This window comes from Nannospalax galili, unplaced genomic scaffold, assembly GCF_000622305.1.
Source record: "Nannospalax galili isolate Female #2095 unplaced genomic scaffold, S.galili_v1.0 scaffold10, whole genome shotgun sequence".
NCBI lineage: Eukaryota > Metazoa > Chordata > Mammalia > Rodentia > Spalacidae > Nannospalax > Nannospalax galili.
This window is the reverse complement of record NW_008331140.1, coordinates 7,001,531-7,023,190: the sequence shown is the minus strand read 5'-3', so window position 1 is coordinate 7,023,190 and position 21,660 is coordinate 7,001,531. Positions and strand designations below refer to the sequence as shown.

At 37.8% G+C, this 21,660-nt stretch overlaps 1 protein-coding gene and 1 pseudogene across 1 annotated transcript in view; both read right to left on the bottom strand.

The window, feature by feature from the left end:
• The window catches only part of Satl1 (spermidine/spermine N1-acetyl transferase like 1), a 24,938-nt gene extending 18,726 nt beyond the window's left edge, over nucleotides 1–6,212 (bottom strand). The window contains exon 1 of the mRNA XM_008822909.2: nucleotides 5,748–6,212. Within this exon, the coding sequence (XP_008821131.1) occupies nucleotides 5,748–6,212 (465 nt within the window). The remainder of the gene's footprint in view (nucleotides 1–5,747) is intronic.
• Nucleotides 6,213–17,260: 11,048 nt separating this feature from the next.
• The window catches only part of LOC103725592, a 7,531-nt pseudogene continuing 3,131 nt past the window's right edge, over nucleotides 17,261–21,660 (bottom strand).

Below are 21,660 nucleotides of genomic sequence, written 5' to 3'. Positions count from 1 at the left end.
ACTATTAGAAGAAAATATTGGCAGTAACTTACAAGATATAGGTGTAGAAAGAGATTTTCTAAATCAGGCATAAGTTGCTCAGGATTTCTGGTCAGCAATCAACAAGTGGGAACTCATTAAAAAGCTTCTGTACAGCAAAAGAAACAATCAAAAAAGTGAAGAGAAAACCCACAGAGTGGGAAAAAAATCTTCACCAGTGACACATCTGTCAGAGGTTTATATATCCAAAATATACACAGAACTCAACAAAGAATCGAGAAAACAATTGACCCAATTAAAAGGGGGATTAAAGATCTAAATAGAGTTCTCAAAGAAAGAAATAAAGATAGCTAAAAAAACATCTTAAAAAGTGTTTAACATTGTTAGTAATTAGGTAAATGCAAATTAAAACCACCCTAAGGTTTCACCTTTCCACAATCAGCCTGGCTAGGATAAATAGAACAAATGATACCAAATGCTGATGTGGATGTGTAGAAAGGGGAGCGCTCATTCACTGCTGGTGGGATGGCAAACTCATGCAACCCCTATGGAAAACAGTGTGGAGAATTCTTAAAAAACTACAAATGAACCTACCATATGACCCGGTTATACCACTGCTTGGCATACACCCAAAGGATTCATCGTATTATAGAGACACTTGTACAGCCACGTTTGTTGCTGCTCTTTTCACAATAGCTAAGAGATGGACACAACCTAAGTGCCCCTCAACTGACAAGTGGTTAACAAAAGTGTGTTTCATTTGCCCAATGGAGTTCTAGTCATCAGTAAAGAAAGCTGAAATAATGAAATTTGCAGGTAAATGGATGAATCTAGAAACTGTTATACTAAGTTAAGTAACATAGACTCAGAAAAACAAAAGACGTATGTTCTCCCTCATTTGTGGATCCTAGCATCAAATCCTCTTATATTCCATATATTCCATGTTCTTTTAATAAGATGATTCTGTACAGCAGTATCTTCTACATGAAATAACTACCATTAGCTCAACTTCAGCCATGCCTGCTTGCTAAACATAGTCACAATTGGGGTTGTTGACAGTTGTGCTCCTTCATTAAAGGAGGGCCATGCAGGTTCATTGGACCCTCACCGGAGTATCCAGCCACTCTTCCCAGCCAACTATATGTAATTTGGCCCTAATCACACATGAACTCCTGGATTAGGGGAAGACTGAAGTATATAATCTGGGGAAGGCAAGAAAGAGAAGGCTTGATCCATGCTGGGAAATGGCTTTCCAGTGTGCATACCCCCAGGTCACTCATACACCTCATCAACCCCTCAGTCATCTGTGTAAGTAAGCTCAGTAAATTCATTGGTTCCCCAGGAAAACTTTAATCAAACATTGGTTTGACACTAGAACCTTAAAAGGGGATAAGCATTGCTTAGTATCCCCAGGAAAACAATTCTCACAACAGATGGAAAATTCATTTGTTAATGTTATTATGTCTCATTAAAAAAGAAAATTAGAAAGAAAAGGTGTTAAAAGGGTATGGGAATGGAGATATTTTCCAAAATAAATAGAAAAAATGAGAAAGCCTAAGCTAGTGATGAGTGTCTGTGTAGGTTTGCTATGATATATAAAGAATGACACAAAATATACACAAATATACACATAATATTAAAATTTCTAAGGTCATAGTTTAGTCAACTAAGGAACAAAATATATGTCTAGTCAAGGTTTATCTGAGAACATTTGGTTTTTGACCAAACTTTATCTACATATCACATGGTAATTGAAAGTACTAGACTGGTGGAATTAACCTTCTTGGATGTTTAACAGCCATACTTTGAGGTCTATAGTAATATGGTCAGAGGGACTTAAGGGACAAGTTTTGGTACTTGCCCTCCAAGGTTGACTAAGTTCTCGGGGACTATGGAGCATATCTCAAAATGTCCTGTAACTGTGGTGAGTCACCTGTCCTCCTGTTTGGAGAAGCCATGGAGACCCCACCAAATGGACTTGAACCAGTGTCCATCCTACAAAGAGGAGGGTGAACTCAGAGAAAGCATTTCCTCCATGCTTCCAAGTGAAGCCAGCCACGGTCAAGTACGACCTTTGACTTATCTTCACATAGATGGAATTGGTAAAAGAAATGAGCCAAGGGCTCCTCCCAAGCCCATGTGACCCCTAAGGAACAGATCCTCCAACAACCTGAAGAGTAAAAATAAATTGCTTTATTTGGGCCAACTATATGGTCTTTAAAACCCAAAAGGAAAGTATAAAAGATTAAAGTGATCAGTATATTTCTTTAAGAGTTCAAGGGATTACACTTCCCAGACTTTAGGCTTAAGTCCATGTGAAAGGTTAGACAATTATTTCTCATTGATGATTTTGTTTCTAGGCAGAAAGTGCTGCTCAGATGTAAGACTTCAAATCTTGGTCTGCAATACTGTAGAGCCCACCTGTAGCTAAGGGAGACAAGCCGTTATTCTAAAATGATGGCTAAATTTGTTTTCTCCCCCTATCTAGAAGCCTCTGAGAGGGAACTGACACTGATTCTAAACACTCCAACAGCTATCAAAATGCTTGAAAACAAATTCTGAGTCCATCACCCTTGAGTCCAGCTTTGGCAGACAAAAGAAAAATCATGAGGAACCCAAAAGAGGGATGCTTTTGGAAGGTTTTGTTAAGAAATCCCAGTGAACTCTGATATGAATATTTGAAATTTGTCCTGTTCTGACTTTTTGCTGGTTCCCTGTCTAGAAGTTTTAATGCTAAGTACTCTTGCCTTTACTGCTTCTTCACATCCCCTATCCACCAGTCAAGGACCTTCTTTCCTCCCTACAGAGAAGAATTATCCAATTTGGGAGTCTTTTGGATAGACCCACTGAAGGGGTACTCCAATTGCCTCACCCTGCATTCCTGTTCAGCATGGAAGAAGCCAGAGTGGTCTGTGTCCCGATTCCCTATCAATAATTGGGGCAACCTCTTCAGAGGATGGTGGTGATAAGAATAGGAGGTAGGAATCGGCTAGCCAGTTGGGTAAAAAGACTCTGAAGTAAACTAGCAAGTTTCTTGTTTAAAAGTAAAAATGTCCTTGGGCCTCTTAGCAGAATACTCTGTTCCAAAGGCCAAAAATGTCAAAAGTATTTGAGACCTCTTATCTAATTCCTAAAAGATTTTAGGGTTACCTCTTTAGGGCAGGGAATGTTAAATAGCAAAAGCCCCTTTAGAAAGAAAGAGAAAGAAGGAAGGAAGGAAGGAAGGAAGGAAGGAAGGAAGGAAGGAAGGAAGGAAGGAAGGAAGGAAGGAAGGAAGGAAGGAAGGAAGGAAGGAAGGAAGGAAGGAAGGAAGGAAGGAAGGAAGGAAGGAAGGAAGGAAGGAAGGAAGGAAGGAAGGAAGGAAGGAAGGAAGGAAGGAAGGAAGGAAGGAAGGAAGGAAGGAAGGAAGGAAGGAAGGAAGGAAGGAAGGAAGGAAGGAAGGAAGGAAGGAAGGAAGGAAGGAAGGAAGGAAGGAAGGAAGGAAGGAAGGAAGGAAGGAAGGAAGGAAGGAAGGAAGGAAGGAAGGAAGGAAGGAAGGGTACACGAAGTTGTCAGGAAAAAAGTGATGGAGATATATGAGAGGTGTTGGAGGGGAGGGAGATTTGATCAAAACACCTTATAAATAGATAGATTAGATAGATAAACAGATGATAGACAGATGAAAGAGAAATCACAGATTTTTTAAAAATCTCACTCACGTGCAGGTCAGTTCTCTATTTACTAGCTTTGCATACAACTGAAACCTGAAAAGTAAAGCTAAACTCGTTTCTGCAATTTAAGTTAAATGTCATAAAGCTTATATATTAGGAATTTACAAAAAAGTTTGTAACATGTATTTGCCTGTTACATGGCTTTTGCCAGTTTATCTTTAGGCTTTTTGAATTATGGCTTTTTACTATATTAATTTTTGCACATTCAAATTCTTTTGTGATTTCTCTCTCTTGCTTGGAAGGTTGTAAAATATTCATTCTTTTCCTTAATCTTTTATTATTTTTATTGCAGTATATTAATTGTGCAGAGTATTGGATTTATCCTCTTAATTTATTTCTTTGGATATTTTTGTGTCTGTAAGTAGTGACGTAGAATTTCACTCTTTTCCCCCAAGTCATTCCAGTGCCATTTATTAAATAACCTATATTTTATTCAGTGACTTAATATATCTCTTATATTAAACACAACTTTCTCAATATACTTCCTAGAACTTTTGGACTTTTCAGTAATTTTCATTGATCTAGTTATCCATCAGTTTCCATGTTTTACTTATATACTATCCAGTAATGATCATCTCCCTACTCTTCTTTTGTGAATTCATTTTTTTTCTAATGTAAATTTGGGATTTATTGGAATTATATGAAATGTATAGTGAAACAATGCTTTTATAATATGTAAGCAGGTAGACAGTAAGTGCCAGATTATATAAAGCCTTAGAAGTTCGGGTTTCATTTTCAATATACCAGAATCCCAAGGTATTTTGAATAATTTGATTGCTATGTAGAAAAAGATTGGGTTGGGCATGTCAGGCCAGCTCTGGGAGACAGTAAAACCCTATCCCAAACAGACCAAAAAAAAATGGACAGGGAGAGAATTAATTATTTATGTGCATATCTCCTCTAAGAAATGATAAACTTCTTTACTGCAGAGATAATGACTTAGTAATCCCTATATCAGGACCAACACGATGGTTCAACCAGTTACTGCCAAGTCAGATGACCTGAGTTCAATCATCAGGATCCACAAGGTGCAAGGAGAGAATCAACTGACACAAGTTGTCCTTTTAGCTCCACAAATACATTGTGGCGCATGCACACACACACACACACCAATAAAAAAAAATCTTAAAAAAATTCCTATATCCTTTAAAGGCTTTAGCACATGATCTTCCTCAAATATACATCTGTTGTTTATAGAAACAAACAAAGAAGTACTGTTCAGCACTTATCTGTGGATCTCAAGTGGTCCAAAAATCACATTTTGAGGACTACCAAAATAAAAGATTTCAGATGGAAAGTCTTTTAAGCAAAGCAGTGATGGCTTCCTAGCAAATGATTAAATCTTCAAACAATGCTGTGATGTGATTAAGATAAAATAGCTGCACACAGAAGATAACATGAAATAATTTTGGTGGCAGCACAATAAAAGAACTTTCAACACGTAATCAACTTAGGAATTTTGATGGGAAACTCCAATAGGTTACTTCATAGAGTGTTTTTGCAAACTTAGCAATGAAAAGGAGTTAGAAAAGATAGAAATCTGTTAAAGAACAGAAAGGCCAAAGCTAAGTACTATATACATATCATGTACCACATAAATGATTGCCTTCAGTGCACCAAAATTTCAGCATGGTAACTATGAATATGAGATTATCACTGTTATTGCACTGGTATGGTTTCTAGAAAAAGCATTAAAAGAAACATTTGCTAAAGAAAACTGTTCCTCTGCTCCTTGGACTCATGGGATATGTCTGTGAACAAACTTCTGGAAGCACTTTACCAACTGAGCTATTTCCCCAACCTATATCTCACACATTTTTAAAAATAAATGTTATGCATATGAAAGAAAACATTACAACAATCTTTGGGGGCAGTAATTAATGTAATCTTGATTTATACATGGAAAAATGAAGATCAAATGTATTTGATTAGTCCAAAATTTTGTGTATATGGGTCATAATTAACAGAGCTAGATTTAAAATGACTATTCATCACTATTTTCTCTCAGCCCTACACTAATCCTATGAATTTCTAAAGAATAAGGAGCTATAAACTTACTTTAATCAGATGCAGGATATCTGGGCAGTCTTCAGGCTCAGCAGATCTTATGTGGAAAGGAGCAGTGCTTGTTTTTCTCATGAATGCTTGAATTATTTCTAGGTGACTCCTGGCTGGATCACTCATGCTTGATTTGCTTCGTTCTAGGTTACTTAGAACTAATTGGCTTATTCCTGGTTGACTGGAGTCTGTTTGGTTAGTTTCTGATGAGGTGTCTCTCACCTCTAGTTGGCCTGTGCCTGATTCCACTGTGTCTGATCTTATCATTCCTTGTTGGCTTGTGCCCGACTGGGTGGCACCTGATTTACTTGTATCTAATTTGTTAGTGCTTGATTGGGTGCTCCCTGACTGACTTGTAACTAATGGGCTTGTTGTACTTGATTGAGTGGCACTTGGTTGACTTGTATCTGATTGGCTTTTCCCAGACTGGGTGGTGCCTGGTTGCTTTGTATCTAAATGGCTCATACCTGGTTGGCTTGTCTGTGATTGTTTCATGCCTGGTTGTCTTATACCCAATTGATGAGTACTTGTTCTTGACTGCCTTGGCACTGGCTCCCACATCTCTGATAGCTTCATGCTGGGCCTTCTGTATAATTGTCTCACACTAGGGAAGATGGGGCATGGTTGCCATGTTTCCGATTGCTTCATACCTGGGTGACTTGGGTGCATTTGCCATGGATCTGATGGACTCATACTTTGTGCTTGATTGGCTGAGGAAGGATTGCCCAAATGTTGACTGGTTGGCAGATGATACGTTGGCAAACAATTGCTTGACTTTTAAGAGTGCTGATGGAGTAGGATCTTTTAACTACAGCAATGTGGTGAGAAGCTGTCAGCTGTTTCCAGTTTGTGTCAACTTAATTCAAACTTTAGATAGCTGTTTATCATGATGGGAACTGGAAAAAGAGGACTACCTGAAGAAGATGATCGATGCCTTTGATTTGCTGGAGTTGACTTCAACAGCCACCACAGCTACAAGCTTGGTTGGATTTCAGGTTGTCATCAGGCCTTTCCCTGCCAACTGGCCAAAAGAGGAAGAAGAAATGATCCTAAGAGAGGATTACCAACTTATCCCTTACCCACATGGCATAGGACTGCATCATAATGATAAAGTCATAATGCTAGTGCCTCTGTGTTTGTGTGCTGCTCCCCCATGTGGTGAAGGAGCAGGACAGGGGCCTCTTGATTACAGCTTCATTGACACTCTTTGAGTTTATGAGGGTGAAGCAAGAGGCTAGAAAGATTCTCAGAACTTATGTTCAGCAGTCCCCCTAAAAGGATCTTCTGTTTTAACTAATCAGTTCAAAGATAGTTGCCCCAACTGGTTCTTTTCCTGTGAGTAATTAATTTCCTATTTATTTTTATTTTTACATTCTCTACCCCTTTTTTACTTTTTTATTGAATGTGTATATAATTTTCATACAATATATTTTTCATACTGAGATCCCCTCCCCTATTCTCACCTCCCCTTACTACCTCCACGCAATTTAATTTACACACACACACACACACACACAAACGCACGCACACACATATGTATGTATGTGATGTGTGTGTGTGTGTGTGTGTGTGTGTGTGTATGCCTATAGAGTCTAATTTGTATCCCCAAATGTCCTTCAGTGTGGCTTCGTCCATTGGAACCTGGTTAATATAGCAAGAGTCCAATCCTTGAAATTGTTTGACTCTTCCCCTCCCAGCAAACATCAGGTGCTAATAGTTGCTTAAGTGGGGTTGATGTTTCTTAATCACTTGTCCATGTCTAGGCTGGACAAGGATTTTTGTCTGGTTTGATATTACATGGGACTTGCGCATGCTTTTGCTATTGCTGTGAGTTCATATGAGCAACTGATCAGCTATCTGGAAAACTGGTTCCTAGTGGTCATCCACCACTTAGCCCTTACAATTTTCCTGCTCCTTCCTCTACAATGATCCTTGAGCCTTGGGAGAAAGAAGTTTGATATAGCTGTCCTATTCAAGGATGAGAACTCTGAAGCCTCTTAGCCTCTGCATGTTGGTCAGTCATTGCTCTCCATGTTAATCACCATCTGCTATATAAGGAAGCTTCTATGCTGAGAGTTGAGAGATGCTTTAATCTATGGATATGACAATATGCCCTTTGGTCTCCATTTAATGCTGTATCTATTTACCAGGAAATTAGTATTAGACTTTCCCCTGTGTCATGTGACCTAGGCCTGATATCAGTGTCAGGTATGAGCTCCATCCTATAAAGTGAACCTTTAAGTGCAATTAGAAAGTGGTTGGTTACTCCTATAATACTCATGCCACTATTGCGCTAGGGTGTATATTTTGCCAGGCCAGTTGTTGTAGCTCACAGAATTCACAGCTAGATAAGGTTGATGATTAATTTTCTATTCAGGTAGCACGCATAGCATCTTCCAGCACTATGAAAGCTAGCCAGTAAACATGAGGCTTCAAAATCAGTATCAGTATCAGTATCACTTTGATTTTTCCTTACTTGTTCTACAGTTTATGTATATGGTGTTTTCAACAATAGGGCCTTACTGTGGAATTATGGTGGGTAATCAAGAGCAGGGTCATTTGTTGTTTAATGGTCTATAAGGCTCATAGTTAACAGGTTCAAAAGAGAGAGTCTACTTCTAGCTTTGTGTGATTTCTTTGCTAGTCTGTGGTGTCTAGTAAGATCAATGTCCCTCTGTTATAAGGTAACTCCTTTTAATCTCTTTTTATAATATATATATATATATATATATATATATATGTATGTATATCTTTTAGGAAATTTCTGTAGTGGTAGATTTCCCCCATCTATGCCTCCCCCTATTCCTCCACTGAGCTCTATGCACTCTGCCATACATGCTGAGTCCTATTCATTCAGGTGTTTGTACCCAAATGTCCTCCAGTATAAATGCATCCACTAGAGTCTAGTCAGCCCATCCAGTTGTCATATGTAATTCATACTCTCCCTCACCCAGCAGCAATAAGTCTTAAATAGCTCTCAATCTAATGCTGGCCTGCCATCTATCTATTTCTCACCTCCCCTTTGGTCCCTTATTTAATTGAGCTGACATGGGTCTCATGCTCAATACCACTGCTGCCACAGGCTCACATGAGCAAGCCTTCAGTGGCCTGGAGGCCTCCACCTCCTTGTGTTCATGAACTAGCCCTGGCTTTTACAAACTTTCTGCCTCCTCTTTTGCAATGGTCCCTGAGCCGTGGGTGGGTGAGTTCCATATAGGAGTCCCACCCTACACTCTACAGTCTATTATTCTCCAAAACCTGGCCAGATCTTGTTCCATGAGCCTTGATTGTAGATATTTGACTGCAGATGTGTCACCTAGTACTGGGCATCTCCCAGGCATATGTTCTCTGTGCCTGACCAGATATGCAACTCTGCAGTAGCAGCCATCTGTTGCAAAAAGAATCTTCTTTGATGAGTGCTGTATGGCATGTTTGTTCCTTTAAGGGAGGTCTCTTCTATCTGGCACTGCATTCCCTACCAAGCAGCTCCTAGGTATACATATACATTATGTTCAGACACTCTATGTGCATTTCTCATAGGGTGTCTAGGGCCTCACTTTTCCCTCTAGGTTTCCCCCGAGATTCACTCACCTCTACTCTTTTCCTCCCATCCAGCCTCCCTCCTCCCTTCCTTCCTAGTCACAGTGTCCCCACTATCCCTACTCTCCCCCAGTACCTCCCAACTCCCTCCATCTTTCCTTTTCTGACTTCCCTCGCTTCCCCACACTATGGTCCCTTGCATGTCCCTCCCTCCTCTCCTCCCTGCTTATTCTCACTTTTTCCACTTCCCTCAGTTAACATCTGTTCCATAATATCCTCCTTTCATCTTGTTTCTTTTCCTTTACCTCCATGTATCCTTTGACTTTACTTGGCTCCTGGTGTTGCATCAGAATTTGTATACTCGCATATAAGGGATTGGTGCTGCAATCCACGAATGAGAGAAACCATATGTTGCATGGTTTTCTGCATTTTTGCTACTTTGCTTAGTATAACCCTTCTAGCTCCATCCATTTACCTGCAAATTTCATCTTTTTTTACTGCTGAGTAGAAGTCCATTGAATAGATGTACCACATTTTCATTAACCATTCATCATTTCAGGGATACTTTAAAAATCTATACTCCATTAAATTTGAAAACGTAAAAGAAATGGATGAATTCTTAAAATCATGACTACCAACAAAGTTAAACCAAGAGGAGATCAACAGCCTAAACAGACCCATAACAAATAAGGAAATTGAAACAGTAATACAAAGCCTCCCAGCTAAAAGAACCCCAGGCCCAGATGGATTCACAAGAGAATTTTACCAGATAGTCAAAGAAAGTCTACAACCAATACTGATTAAATTATTCAAAAAGATAGAAACAGAGGGAGAACTCTCAGACTCCTTCTACGAAGCCAGTATCACTCTAATACCCAAACCAGGTAAAGATACAACAAAAAATAAAACTATAGATCTGTATCCTTTATGAACATAGATGTAAAGATACTCAACAAGATGCTTGAAAACTGCATACAGACACACATCAAAAAGATCATCCAGCATGATCAAGTTGGTTTTATTCCAGAGATGAAGGGATGGTTCAACATAAATAAATCAATAAATGTAAGAAAACAAATAAATGGACTTAAAGACAAAAACCACATGGTCATCTCAGTGGATGCAGAAAAGACATTTGACAAAACCAACATACATTCATGTTAAAAGTTCTAGAAGGAGCTGGTCTGGAGGGAACATACCTCAATATAATTCAAGCTGTATGCAACAAATGTATAGTCAATATCATCCTAAATGGAGAAAAACTGGAAGAATTCCTATTAAAGTCAGGAACCAGACAGGTCTGTCTAGTATCTCCACTCCTTTTCAATATAGTGCTTGAAACCCTTGCTAGAGCAATAAGAGAAGGAAATTAAAGGAGTACCAATAGGAAAAGAAGAGGTCAAATTATCCCTATTTGCAGATGATGTAATATATATATATATATATATGAGCCCAAAAATTCCACTAGAAAACTGTTAGAATTGGTTAGTGCTTTCAGTAAAGTGGCAGGATACAAAATCAACTTATAAAAATCAGTAGCCTTTATATAACAATAACAAGCAATCAGAAAAAACACTTGAAGAAACTCTCCCATTCTCAATAGCCTTAAAAAATAAAATATTTAAGAATAAACATAAGCAAAACCTTAAAGATCTCTACAATGAAAATTTCAAAATTCTAATGACATAGAGGAAGACACTAGAAGACAGAAATACCTACCATGCTCATGGATTGGTAGAATCAAAATTGTGAAAATGACTATCTTACTAAAAGCAATGTATAGACTCAATGCAATCCCAATCAAAATACCCATGAAATCTTCACAGAGCTTGAGAAAATCATCCTAAAATTCATATGGAATCACAAAAGCCCTCAGATAGCCAAAACAATCTTGAAAAAGAAAAATGCTGGCGGCGGGTGGGGGGAATCACCATATCAGATCTCAGTTTACATTAGAGAGCTATAATCATAAAAACAGCATGGTATTGGCACAAAAATAGACACATAGATGAATGGAACACAATAGAAGACCCAAACATGAGTTCATATAATTTCAGCCACCTCATACTCGAGAAAGGTGCTAAGACCACACAATAGAGGAAAGATAGCATCTTCTACAAATGGTCCTGGCAAAACTGGATCTCCACCTGCAGAAAGATGAAACTTAACCCATCTTTCACCCTGCACAAAAGTCAATTCCAAATGGATCAAAGACCTCAATGTAAAACTTGGAAAGGGCTTAAGAAAACAAAACAAAACAAACAAACAAACAAACAAAAAAGCAGGCAGCACCCTCCACGATATAGGCATAGGAAAGGGACTTTCTAAATTGTACACCTGCTGCTCAGGCACTATGGTCAACAGTCAGTAAGTAGGACCTTTTTAAATTACAAAGTTTCTGTACAGCAAAAGAAACAACTAAGGAAGAGAAGAGGAAACCCACTGAGTGGGAGAAAATCTTCACCAGCTACAGATGATTAATATCCAGAATATACAAAGAACTCAAAAAAGAATGAAATAAGAAGATAAACGACCCAATAAAAAGATGGGTGATAGAACTAAACAGAGAGTTCTCAAGCAAAGAAACAAAAATGGCTAAGAAGCACCTTAAAAAGTGCTCAACATCCCTAGTAGAGAAATGTAATTCAAAACCACTCTAAGATTTCATCTTACTCCAATCAGACTGGCTAAGATCAAGAAAACAAAAGACTCCAAATGCTGGAGAGGATGTGGAGAAAGAGGAATGCTCATTCACTGCCGGTGGGAATGCAAACTCGTGCAACCACTATGGAAGGCAGTGTGGCAAACCCTTCAAAAAATAAAAATGAACCTACCCTATGATCCAGTGATACCACTCCTTGGCATATACCCAAAGGATTCATCATACTGTAGAGATACCTGTATATCCATGTTTGTTGCTGCTCTCTTTACAATAGTTAAAAAATGGAAACAACTATTTATTAGTTTTTGACCTCTCCGGATTTTTAAATTGAAACATGCATATCCAAGATTTCATAGCTAGCATCCAGCTATGAGAGAGAACATGTGACATTTGTCTTTCTGGGTCTGGGTTACTGCACTCAGAATAATTGTTTCCAGTTCCATTCATTTCATATTTTGTATTTTAAATTTTTAATTTTTTTGCAATTTTATTTATTTTTATTTTATGTGTATGAGTGTCTTATCTGCATGTATGTGCACATGTGTCATGCAAAGCCCATGGAGGAATAGGGTGGTGAATCCCCTGGAATTGGAGTTATAGGTGGTTGTTAGCCACGATGTGGGTTCTGGAAAATTAAACCTGGGTAATTTGGAAGAGCAGCCAGGGCTCTTAACTGCTGATCCATCTCTCCAGCCTCTCAAATTTTCATGTTTTAAAAGAGCTGAATAATATTCCATTGTGTATATTCACCACAACTTCATTATCCATTCATCAATATATGGACATCTTGGTTGTTTCTGATTTCTGGCTGTTATGATAAGGGCAGCAATGAACATGGATGAACAGGTATTTCTGTAGTAGGTATAGAGTCTTTTGGGTATATGCTCAAGAGTGCTAGGAATGGATCAAATGGCAGGTCAGTTTCTAGCTTTTTGAAAAATCTTCACACTAATTTCCATAGTAGTTGCATCATTTTGCACTCGCACCAGCAGTGAATAAAAGTTTTCCTTTCATCACATCCTCACTAGTCTGTGTACTTTGGATCTTAGCCATTCTAAGTGGGTAAGATGAAATCTTAAGGTGGTTTTAATTTGGATTTCCTTGATGACTAAAGATGTTGACTATGTTTTTAAATATTTGTCAGCCATTTGTGTTTCATATTTAGAGAACTCCCTACTCAACTCCTTGCCCAATTTTTTAAATTGGATTGATTGGTTTTTTATGTTCAGATTTTGAGATCTTTACATATTTTAGATATTAACCCTTTGCCAGAAGTATAGTCGGTAATGATGTTTTTCAATTGTCTAGGATGCCTTTTCACTCAAATGATAGTATCCTTTTGTTGTTCATAAGCTCAGTTTCATGAAGTCTCATTTATCAGTTGTTGGACTTAATCTTATGCTACAAAAGTCCTATTCAGAAAGTCCTTTTCTGTGCCTAATAAGTTCTGATGTAGTCCCTACTTTCTCCTCTAGTTTATTCAGGGTATTGGGTCTTATGTTGAGGTCCTTGATTCATTTGCAGTTGACTTTTGTTCATGGTAAGAGATAAGTCTTTAGTTTCATTCTTCTACAGGCTGCTATCCAGTTTGACCAGCACCAATATTGATCATGTTGTCTTTTCTCCAGTGTGTATTTCTTGCTCCTTTATAAAATATGAGGTTCCTTTAAATTTGTGGATTTAAATGTAGGGCCTCAATTCTGTGCCACTCATCAATGTATTTGTTTTTTGTTTTTGTTTTTTTTCATTAATATAGCTCTGTAGTATAATTTTAGATCAGAGATGGTAATGCCTCCAGAATTTCTTTTATTATTCAGGATTATTTTGGCTATCCTGGCTTTTTTGTTTCCATATGAAATTTGAGATTATTTTTTCAATGTCTGTGAACAATTTTGTTGTCATTTTAGTGGATGTTTCATTGAATTTGTAGATAGATTTTGGTAGGATGGTTATTTTCACGATATTAATCCTACAGATCCATGAGCGTGGGCGGTCTTTCAATCTTCTGGTATTGTGTTTACTTTCTTCAGTGTCCTAAAGTTTTTATTATATAAGCCTTTCGCTTCCTTGGTTGGATTTATTCCAAGATAGTTTATGGTGTTTGAGGCTATTTTGAATGGGATTATTTCCCTGGTTTCTTTCTAGTTGTATTTATTGTTGCCTCTTCTTCCAGTTTGGAGGGTCGAGATAATGGGGCCACTGTGACTAGGGAGGGAGGGAGGAGGGAAGTTGGATGGGAGAAAAAAGAGTGGAGATGAGTGAATCTCGGGGGACTAGGAAACCTAGGGGGAAAAGTGATGCCCAAAATAAGAGGGTCAAGTAAGAAGATAGAAATGTTGTCAGAGCTTATGTTCAGCAATATCCCTAAAGATGTCTGCAGTTTTGTCTAATCCATTCGAAGATATTTGCCCCAGCTGACTAACTTTTCTCATGAATAATTCATTTCCTATTTCTGTTTTCTTCTCCCCACACAGTAGCTTTAAAAGGTCTGCCCTAATGAGACAATCAAATCTTGAATGAAGAACATAAACATTTCTTTTAAAATAACAATGGCTTCAAATAATATTTGAGTCCTTTTAGGACCTGGGTTCATGGGAACCACTTTACATTCTCTCAATCCTATAGCAGTCCTATCTGTGTTTGTGAGGAAACTGACACAAAAATTTGGTCACTTAAAACAAGGCCTCGAGGCAACTGGCAGACAGGCTGATTCTGACTCAGGTCTTTTTGATTCTTTCCCCAGGATTTTTATGACAGCTTCATGTGTCTTACATGCTACTCATTTTTATGCTCATGTCTGGAAGGTCAGACACATCTTTTTACTTCCAAATGTTCACAATATTCCTTTAGCCTATTACCGCACTATATTATATAATAGTTATTAATAATGAATTAACTAATTTTTTTCATATATAAGAGAATCTTTAGTTATTTTAACTCTCACATTTTGCTATAGACATACATATTATCTCAATTATTAAAGCAATCCTGTTAGATGTACTGTTGTTCATATGTTTTCAATAATCTAAAATTTAGGAATATTAACTAATTTCCCCAAGGCTAGTAAATCCTTAAATGGGACTTATGATTCAAGGTCCATGCTGCAGAAGGGAGAATTCAAATAAAACATAAAGCATCTCATCCTCATTAGGCTTCTTCCGATACCTAGGGAACGTATCTTTGACCTGGCAGGCCAATCAAGTCACACTACAGAATCATGCGAAGTCTAATACGATTTAGATAAAGGTATAATGCTGATCTTTATACGCTTTTCCCACTATTTTCATAATAGAAATGTAAAAATTTAATGAATACTCCTTGTGGTTTCAGGCACAATTTGAAGGAAAGCTTGCAAAAACTCACTTTATTATCACAACAAACCAATATATAAGTAATATAATTGTCTGCATTTTGAAGACAAAAAATATTAAGATTCAGAGAGATTAAATAACGACATAGGTCACACATCTAAAAGTACAAGTAAAATAAGAATTATCCAGTTCTTTTGTTTTTTTCTCAAAATTCTAGAAAAGAGATTAAGTGATTTTGTTGTTTGCTTTACAAAATAAGATAATTTGTGTAACTATTGTGGCAATAGATGATAATTATATTTTGCTATATTGGAGACCCGTTCTATTTCTAGTTGATATCTTTAAGGGATAAAATTAGAAAATGCAGTTTGATGATATAGAATTAGAGTTTATTTTGAATTTTTTTTACTTTAAATTATTGAGAATTTCATACATGCATATAAGGTGTTTTGATCAAATCCACGCCCACTCCCTCCCCTCCAACTCCTCCCATATCTTCCCGTCACATTTTTCTGACGACTTCATTTTCTTCTTTCTTTCCCCTTCTTTCTTTCTTTCTTTCTTTCTTTCTTTCTTTCTTTTTATTTCTTTCATTTGATCATGAATATTTATATCTCCCGAAGACCATTTAGTTGTTAGATTTTTTTTTTCTCTTTTTCTTGGAAAAATATTAGGTTTCAATACTGCAACCGAATGCAATTGAAAGGAACACATATATATGTTATTGCAGAAAGTGATTTATCTACTGAATTTTTCACATTTTAGAAATATAGAGAGGGATTTTATCTGTCAGTCATTTAAAAATCGACTGTTACTGATTCAATTTCAGGGGAAAAATGGTTTTTTAAATACTTTAACAAAAACTTTAGTTGTCAGTGTTTGCCACAAGGTGGCAGTGTTGTCTGGGAAACAAAAGCAAGGACAAATACTGTATGCTTATATTTAACAACAGTGTGCATGTTGTTAAAGACTGGACTCGTCTTGCCTTATATGTAGACTCAGAAAATCTCTAAAACTCTAATCTTTTTTATGAACATATATTAGTCTAATAAGCAGAAAATACAATTAACAAAAACATGATCACTAAAATGTTTCTCCTATTTATTGAAAAAATTTTACAATGATTGATGTGCATCTCTGTAATTTATCTGCCCTATGCATATGAATAAGTAACCCATAAAGCTTACTATCACCATAATTAAAATTTTTTGCTTAGTCATGACTTCCTTTTCAAACTATTGCTTGGCTCCAGACATGGCATGAAAGCCCACAGGTTAGAAACAACAAAACAGGCCAAGCAAGTGTTTAGGAGACCATCCAGTATCTCCTGGCTGCTATGACCAAGTACTAGGCACAGACCAGCTGGATTGTCCAGGAGGAGAGACAAAACCCATCCTTAAAGGATCTGTTTATCCCTGATAAGCCAATATCCTTCATGAGTCTCCAGTTCACTAACTTCTGTCTTTCCCCCCAGTCTGCTGGATACAGAAGTAGCCAAGATCTCACCAGAGAGGAAGAGGGATAACCTCTACTGCAGAGAGCAGAACAGGTAAAACGGACCAGCTGGGATGTGGATGGATTTCAAAAATTGGCCCCAGGGCATAAGAAAGTCAAGAGGTCCAGTGGGGATACCCCAGGACCTCTGTGACCACTCTCTTGGCTCTATCAGTTGTAGCTGGGCCACAGTCATGTCCTATTTGGCCTCTCCAAACCATGTTTTCTTCTGTCATTTAGTCAAGGCCAGATGTTAGTCTTAACATGCTGAACCAGAGAGTGGCCATTGAGTCCTGATGTGCAACCATCACTAACAGCAACTGCATTACCATAAATAAGGAGAAAACTGTAACTTTAAAAGGGAAGGAAGGGTAGGACTCTTTTTAAAATACAAAATTTCCTTAGATTTCCTATTATTGACACAAATTTTTGTCAATTCAAAACATAATTCTGAATGAGACCGGTAGTCTTTACTTGGCCATTTGTCTCTGAGATCCCCATAAGGCCTACGCCATGAAAGCATCAGTCTCCTCTGCAGCGTGGCACCACTTGCTGGTGAGGTTTCTCACTTGACTGTTAGTCTTGTTCAAATCATCCATGTCCGATCTTTCTCTCTTCATATTAAAATGTTCCTGCATTCTGTTGAGGATATTCATGCTGTGCTTACTTCAACTCTGTTCACTGCCAGATCCTTCTTACTAAGTGGCCTGTGTGGTTTCAGGTAGGTCTCATTGTCTAGATTCCTGCACTTATCCATGGGTAGATAAAAGTTGATGGCAATGGACACAATTTAACATCAATACCACAGACATACAACATGGTAAGAACCTTCTCTTTGCCTTCTAAGAAACATTCAATTACCTCATCATGCTGTGCCACTGTCATTTCACCACTTAGCTGACTTGCCTAGTTGCCCCTTAGCTGACTTAGCTGGTTACCCCTGTTTGTGAGCTCTACTGCCAGCCAACTAGTTGTTTTGTGGGTAATGCAGAAGATCATGGCTTGAGAGATGGTAATGGTCCCATACAGGTTGAACAGGTCCTGGAACTTCTCTCTGTTAACATAAAGGAGTAATACTGCTTGATGGTGTCCAGCTTCTCTTCCTTGTACTTCATTTTCATAATGCTGGAGTCTGGGACCACTTTCTATGCAAACTTTCAAACCATGTCGTCAAAGGTGTCAGAGAAAAGCAGCATCTCAAAGTTTCTGGGCAGCATCCACTGGATGTAGATGTTGTGTTCCTGGTGGCTCTGAGTAGCTATCATGTCAACCTCACCCAGAACAATCACCTTGATTTTTGTGGGATCAGTGAACTTGGCATTGGAACAGTTGTCCCAGACAGTCCCAGTCTTGCTTATGACAATTAGCTCTTGATCTTCTGGTTTTTTTTTTTTAATTTATCACCTCAAACAGCACAAACAAGCTTTGGTATTGTATGAAAATTTCCCATCTGATCAGTCACTTTTCCTGTTTGAAGCACCAGCTCATATCTTGGGGAGAGGCATAGACACTGGGAGTTGTCTGCTGGCTCCATTCTGTTGCGCATGGCCAGGACAAAAGAGGCTGATTGTTTTCCCAGTACTGACCAAGACTGGGTGGGTGATCAGGTTTTGTGGGGATTCAGCAAACATCATAGGTAACTCATTGTCTTATATCTTGGAGAGTCAGTTGAAGCCCAAGACAGCTTCCCTAGAGAAGGGTGGCTAAGACAAAGCCTCCCTGTGGCTTCAGACAAAGCTCTTTGAAAGACTTCACTGAGTGGAACAGGCAGTTTGGATCCCCCTGCAGAGCTTCCACATAGTTTGGTTATCTACAAGGTTGTTTCTGATCAGCTTCTTGAGTAAACAATAATCAGCTTTGTCCTCTTTTTCTTCTTCATCTGTCTACTGTGCAGTGGTCTGAGGTTTAGTAACACCATTGGTGTCTAGTTTTACTTTCTTTCCATTAATGTGCTTTCTTTCCATTGATGCACTTACTGATTTGATAATGATTTTCTACTCATCCAGTGCCAGGGCCCATGAGTTGGTGGCCGCGTTCCGCGAAGGTGAGAGTGACTTGCAAAGGGCTGGGCCATACCTACCTCAACAATGACACAGCTGAGGACCAGAATATGTAATTTTATTGTTAGCAAGCTGTTTTATTAAATTTCGTAAGCCAAGACCCGTCAAATTTTATGTCTAAAACTTCAAACTGTACATATATTTTCAGGTTTACTAAAATATTTTTAATGAATATACTTTTAAAGCTACCCACATAGGTGTAAAAAGATGGATATACTTATAGACATCAATATGTTTGATCCACATCTCCGAAGATGCTGAGGAAAGTAAAGTACAGTCATGTAACTTCTGACTCCAGCTTAGTTTTATCTAAATGAATACTTTAACATGAGAAAGCTATATGCATCATTTCCATGTAAAGTATGCAGGCATTCTGCAAACTATTTGTGAGTGTATTGCTAAAACTCAGAACCAGTATTTAGCTTCTTAGCTCTTTTAAGTTCACATTAAGTTTGCATTTTTCACCCCTTGAAAGATGCAAACAGGGAATGAGAAAAATGGTAGGTTTGGGAGCTAAATGGTGAGACAAGGAGCCAGGTAGGAATAGAACTGAAAATTGGAATATTTTCTGAAATATTGAGAAAATCATCAATAAGCAACACTTTCTTTTCTGTATATTTTTATTGAATTTTTGTGTTTCGTACAGAACATATTAATCATCCTTCTACCCCCTTTCCCATCGATACCCTCCCATAGACCCCCCCCACACACACACTAAATTTCATGCATTCTGTCATTCATGTTAAGGCCTACTGAGTCAAGTTAGTGTACCCAGATGTCCCTCAGTACAAGTTCATCCACTGGGGTCTAGTCCGCCTATCTAGACACATTCCCTTAAAGAAAATCAGCTCTTCCTCAGCAGTAGTAATGAGCTGCCCTATAGTTCTTTGGTTAAGATTGAGACCTGCTGCCCATTTCTACAGTTCTATGCTGGGTTTTTGTCTGCTTGCATTTGCATAGGTCTTGTACATGCTGACACCATTGCTCTAAGTCCTATGAACAAGCTCCCCTTCTTTTAAGATAATTGCCATGATCTATTTAGTTGAAAAATCTGTGCTCATTGTAGAAAAACTTGCCTATCATAGGGAGACAAGACATTATCATCATAATTTGCTCTATTTAGAAAGGAATATATCCAAGAATTTGAATTCTCTTCATTTTCAGATATCATCAGCAAAAATATCCAACTAAACAAAAACCCATGTTATTGCTTATGCGTCTCTTTGCTTAGCTAAAGGTGTAGTTCAGGAATAGATGACTTCTTCCATTTGAAAAGTTTCCCAACAGAAACCTTTTGCGAAAGGCAGGATGGATCCAGGCACAGGCCTGCAGATTAGGTTGGAGGAAAGAATCAAATATTTTTACATGTCAAAAGAAGAAACTGAATTTTTTTTTTCAGAGAGCAGCACAGACAAAACATCCAAGGATCTCAGGAACTAGGAAAGTGGGCTAAATGAAGGGATGATTCCTTGCCTTGAGAAGCAGAGCTTGGCTAAAAAGCCTGGATGATGTTTAGGACAAAACATCAGTGAAAGTTTCTTTTAGACGTCACTATTCCATTTGAAATTGTTTCCTAAGTCTGTAGAAATGTGCCTACCTTTTCACCAATAATTGGGTTGAAGTTGCCTATCACGCACAAATTTTCTATTTCTGGTATAAGGACTGCATGTGTTCAGAGGTACTGAACGAAGACAGAAGTGGCAGAAGTTGAATCCAAGAGTTTAGAAAATTGACTATAATTAAACAGATCCTTGTAGCAACATATAAGAAAGTAGTCACCTATATAAAAGGCTGGGTAAAGTGAACAAATTATATTGCTACCTGGGGTAGATACGTAAGGCATATTGTTACCCAGGAATACATAAAATATATAAAATAAAAATGAAAAATTGCTTAACATACAGTTTGGATATAACTGCTATTTATAGTTCAGTGGCTATCCTTTTATTTGTCTGTTTGAATAGACAGAATTTTTTTTAGAAGAAAGAATTTATTTGGCTTATGGTTCCAGAGAGTAAGAGTTCATCATGGTAAAGAGGCATGGTGGAAGAGGTGACCACAGCAGAAAGCTAACTGTTCACATCTCCAAGCAGGGACAGGAAACAGAGTGAGCCAGACTGGGAGTCAGCATGACTAGATACTCTCAAAGTCTACCCCTTGCCCCCCTGTGACATGCTTCCTCCAGCATGGCCACACCAGCAAGGCCACATCTCCTAAAGTTTCCATGACCCTCCTGAACCCCAGATGAATGCTTTCATCTGTAAATATCTTTTAGGATTCTATGAAGACTAAATAAGATATTATATTAAAAAGTATCTAGAAAAGTTCTTAGATTTTAAAAACCACAGGGGAAATGTGAGGTAATATTTTGTTTTTTAAAAATTATTTATTTAATAACCACATAATTAGAAGAAGCATTTCATTACAATGGCATTGACATATTCAATAAATAACATTTTTCTGAGCTAGGGTACATCTCTTTCAAAATTGGCTGTATATTTTTAGGTTCAGAGTTGAATTCATACAGTTATACAATATTGTACTCAGGATAAACCCTGTAAACCATAAAATTGAATGAGGTTTTTAACCTTTAAAAAAGATCTTCATTTCATTTTAAAATATACTGTTTCATACATAAAAACTAATTTTCAATGCAACTAACAGTTAAATGTTTGAACATGCGTCTCTAATCTCTATATATCTGATTATTACTAGTCACAGTCAGTTACTTTCTGAGATCCTTGGCACCTGAGCATGGATATACGATCATCAGGTAGATTTCAATGGTAATGTTTTTCACATCTACTAATTAACATGAAGCAAATTTTTATGCTTCTTCCTCAAAT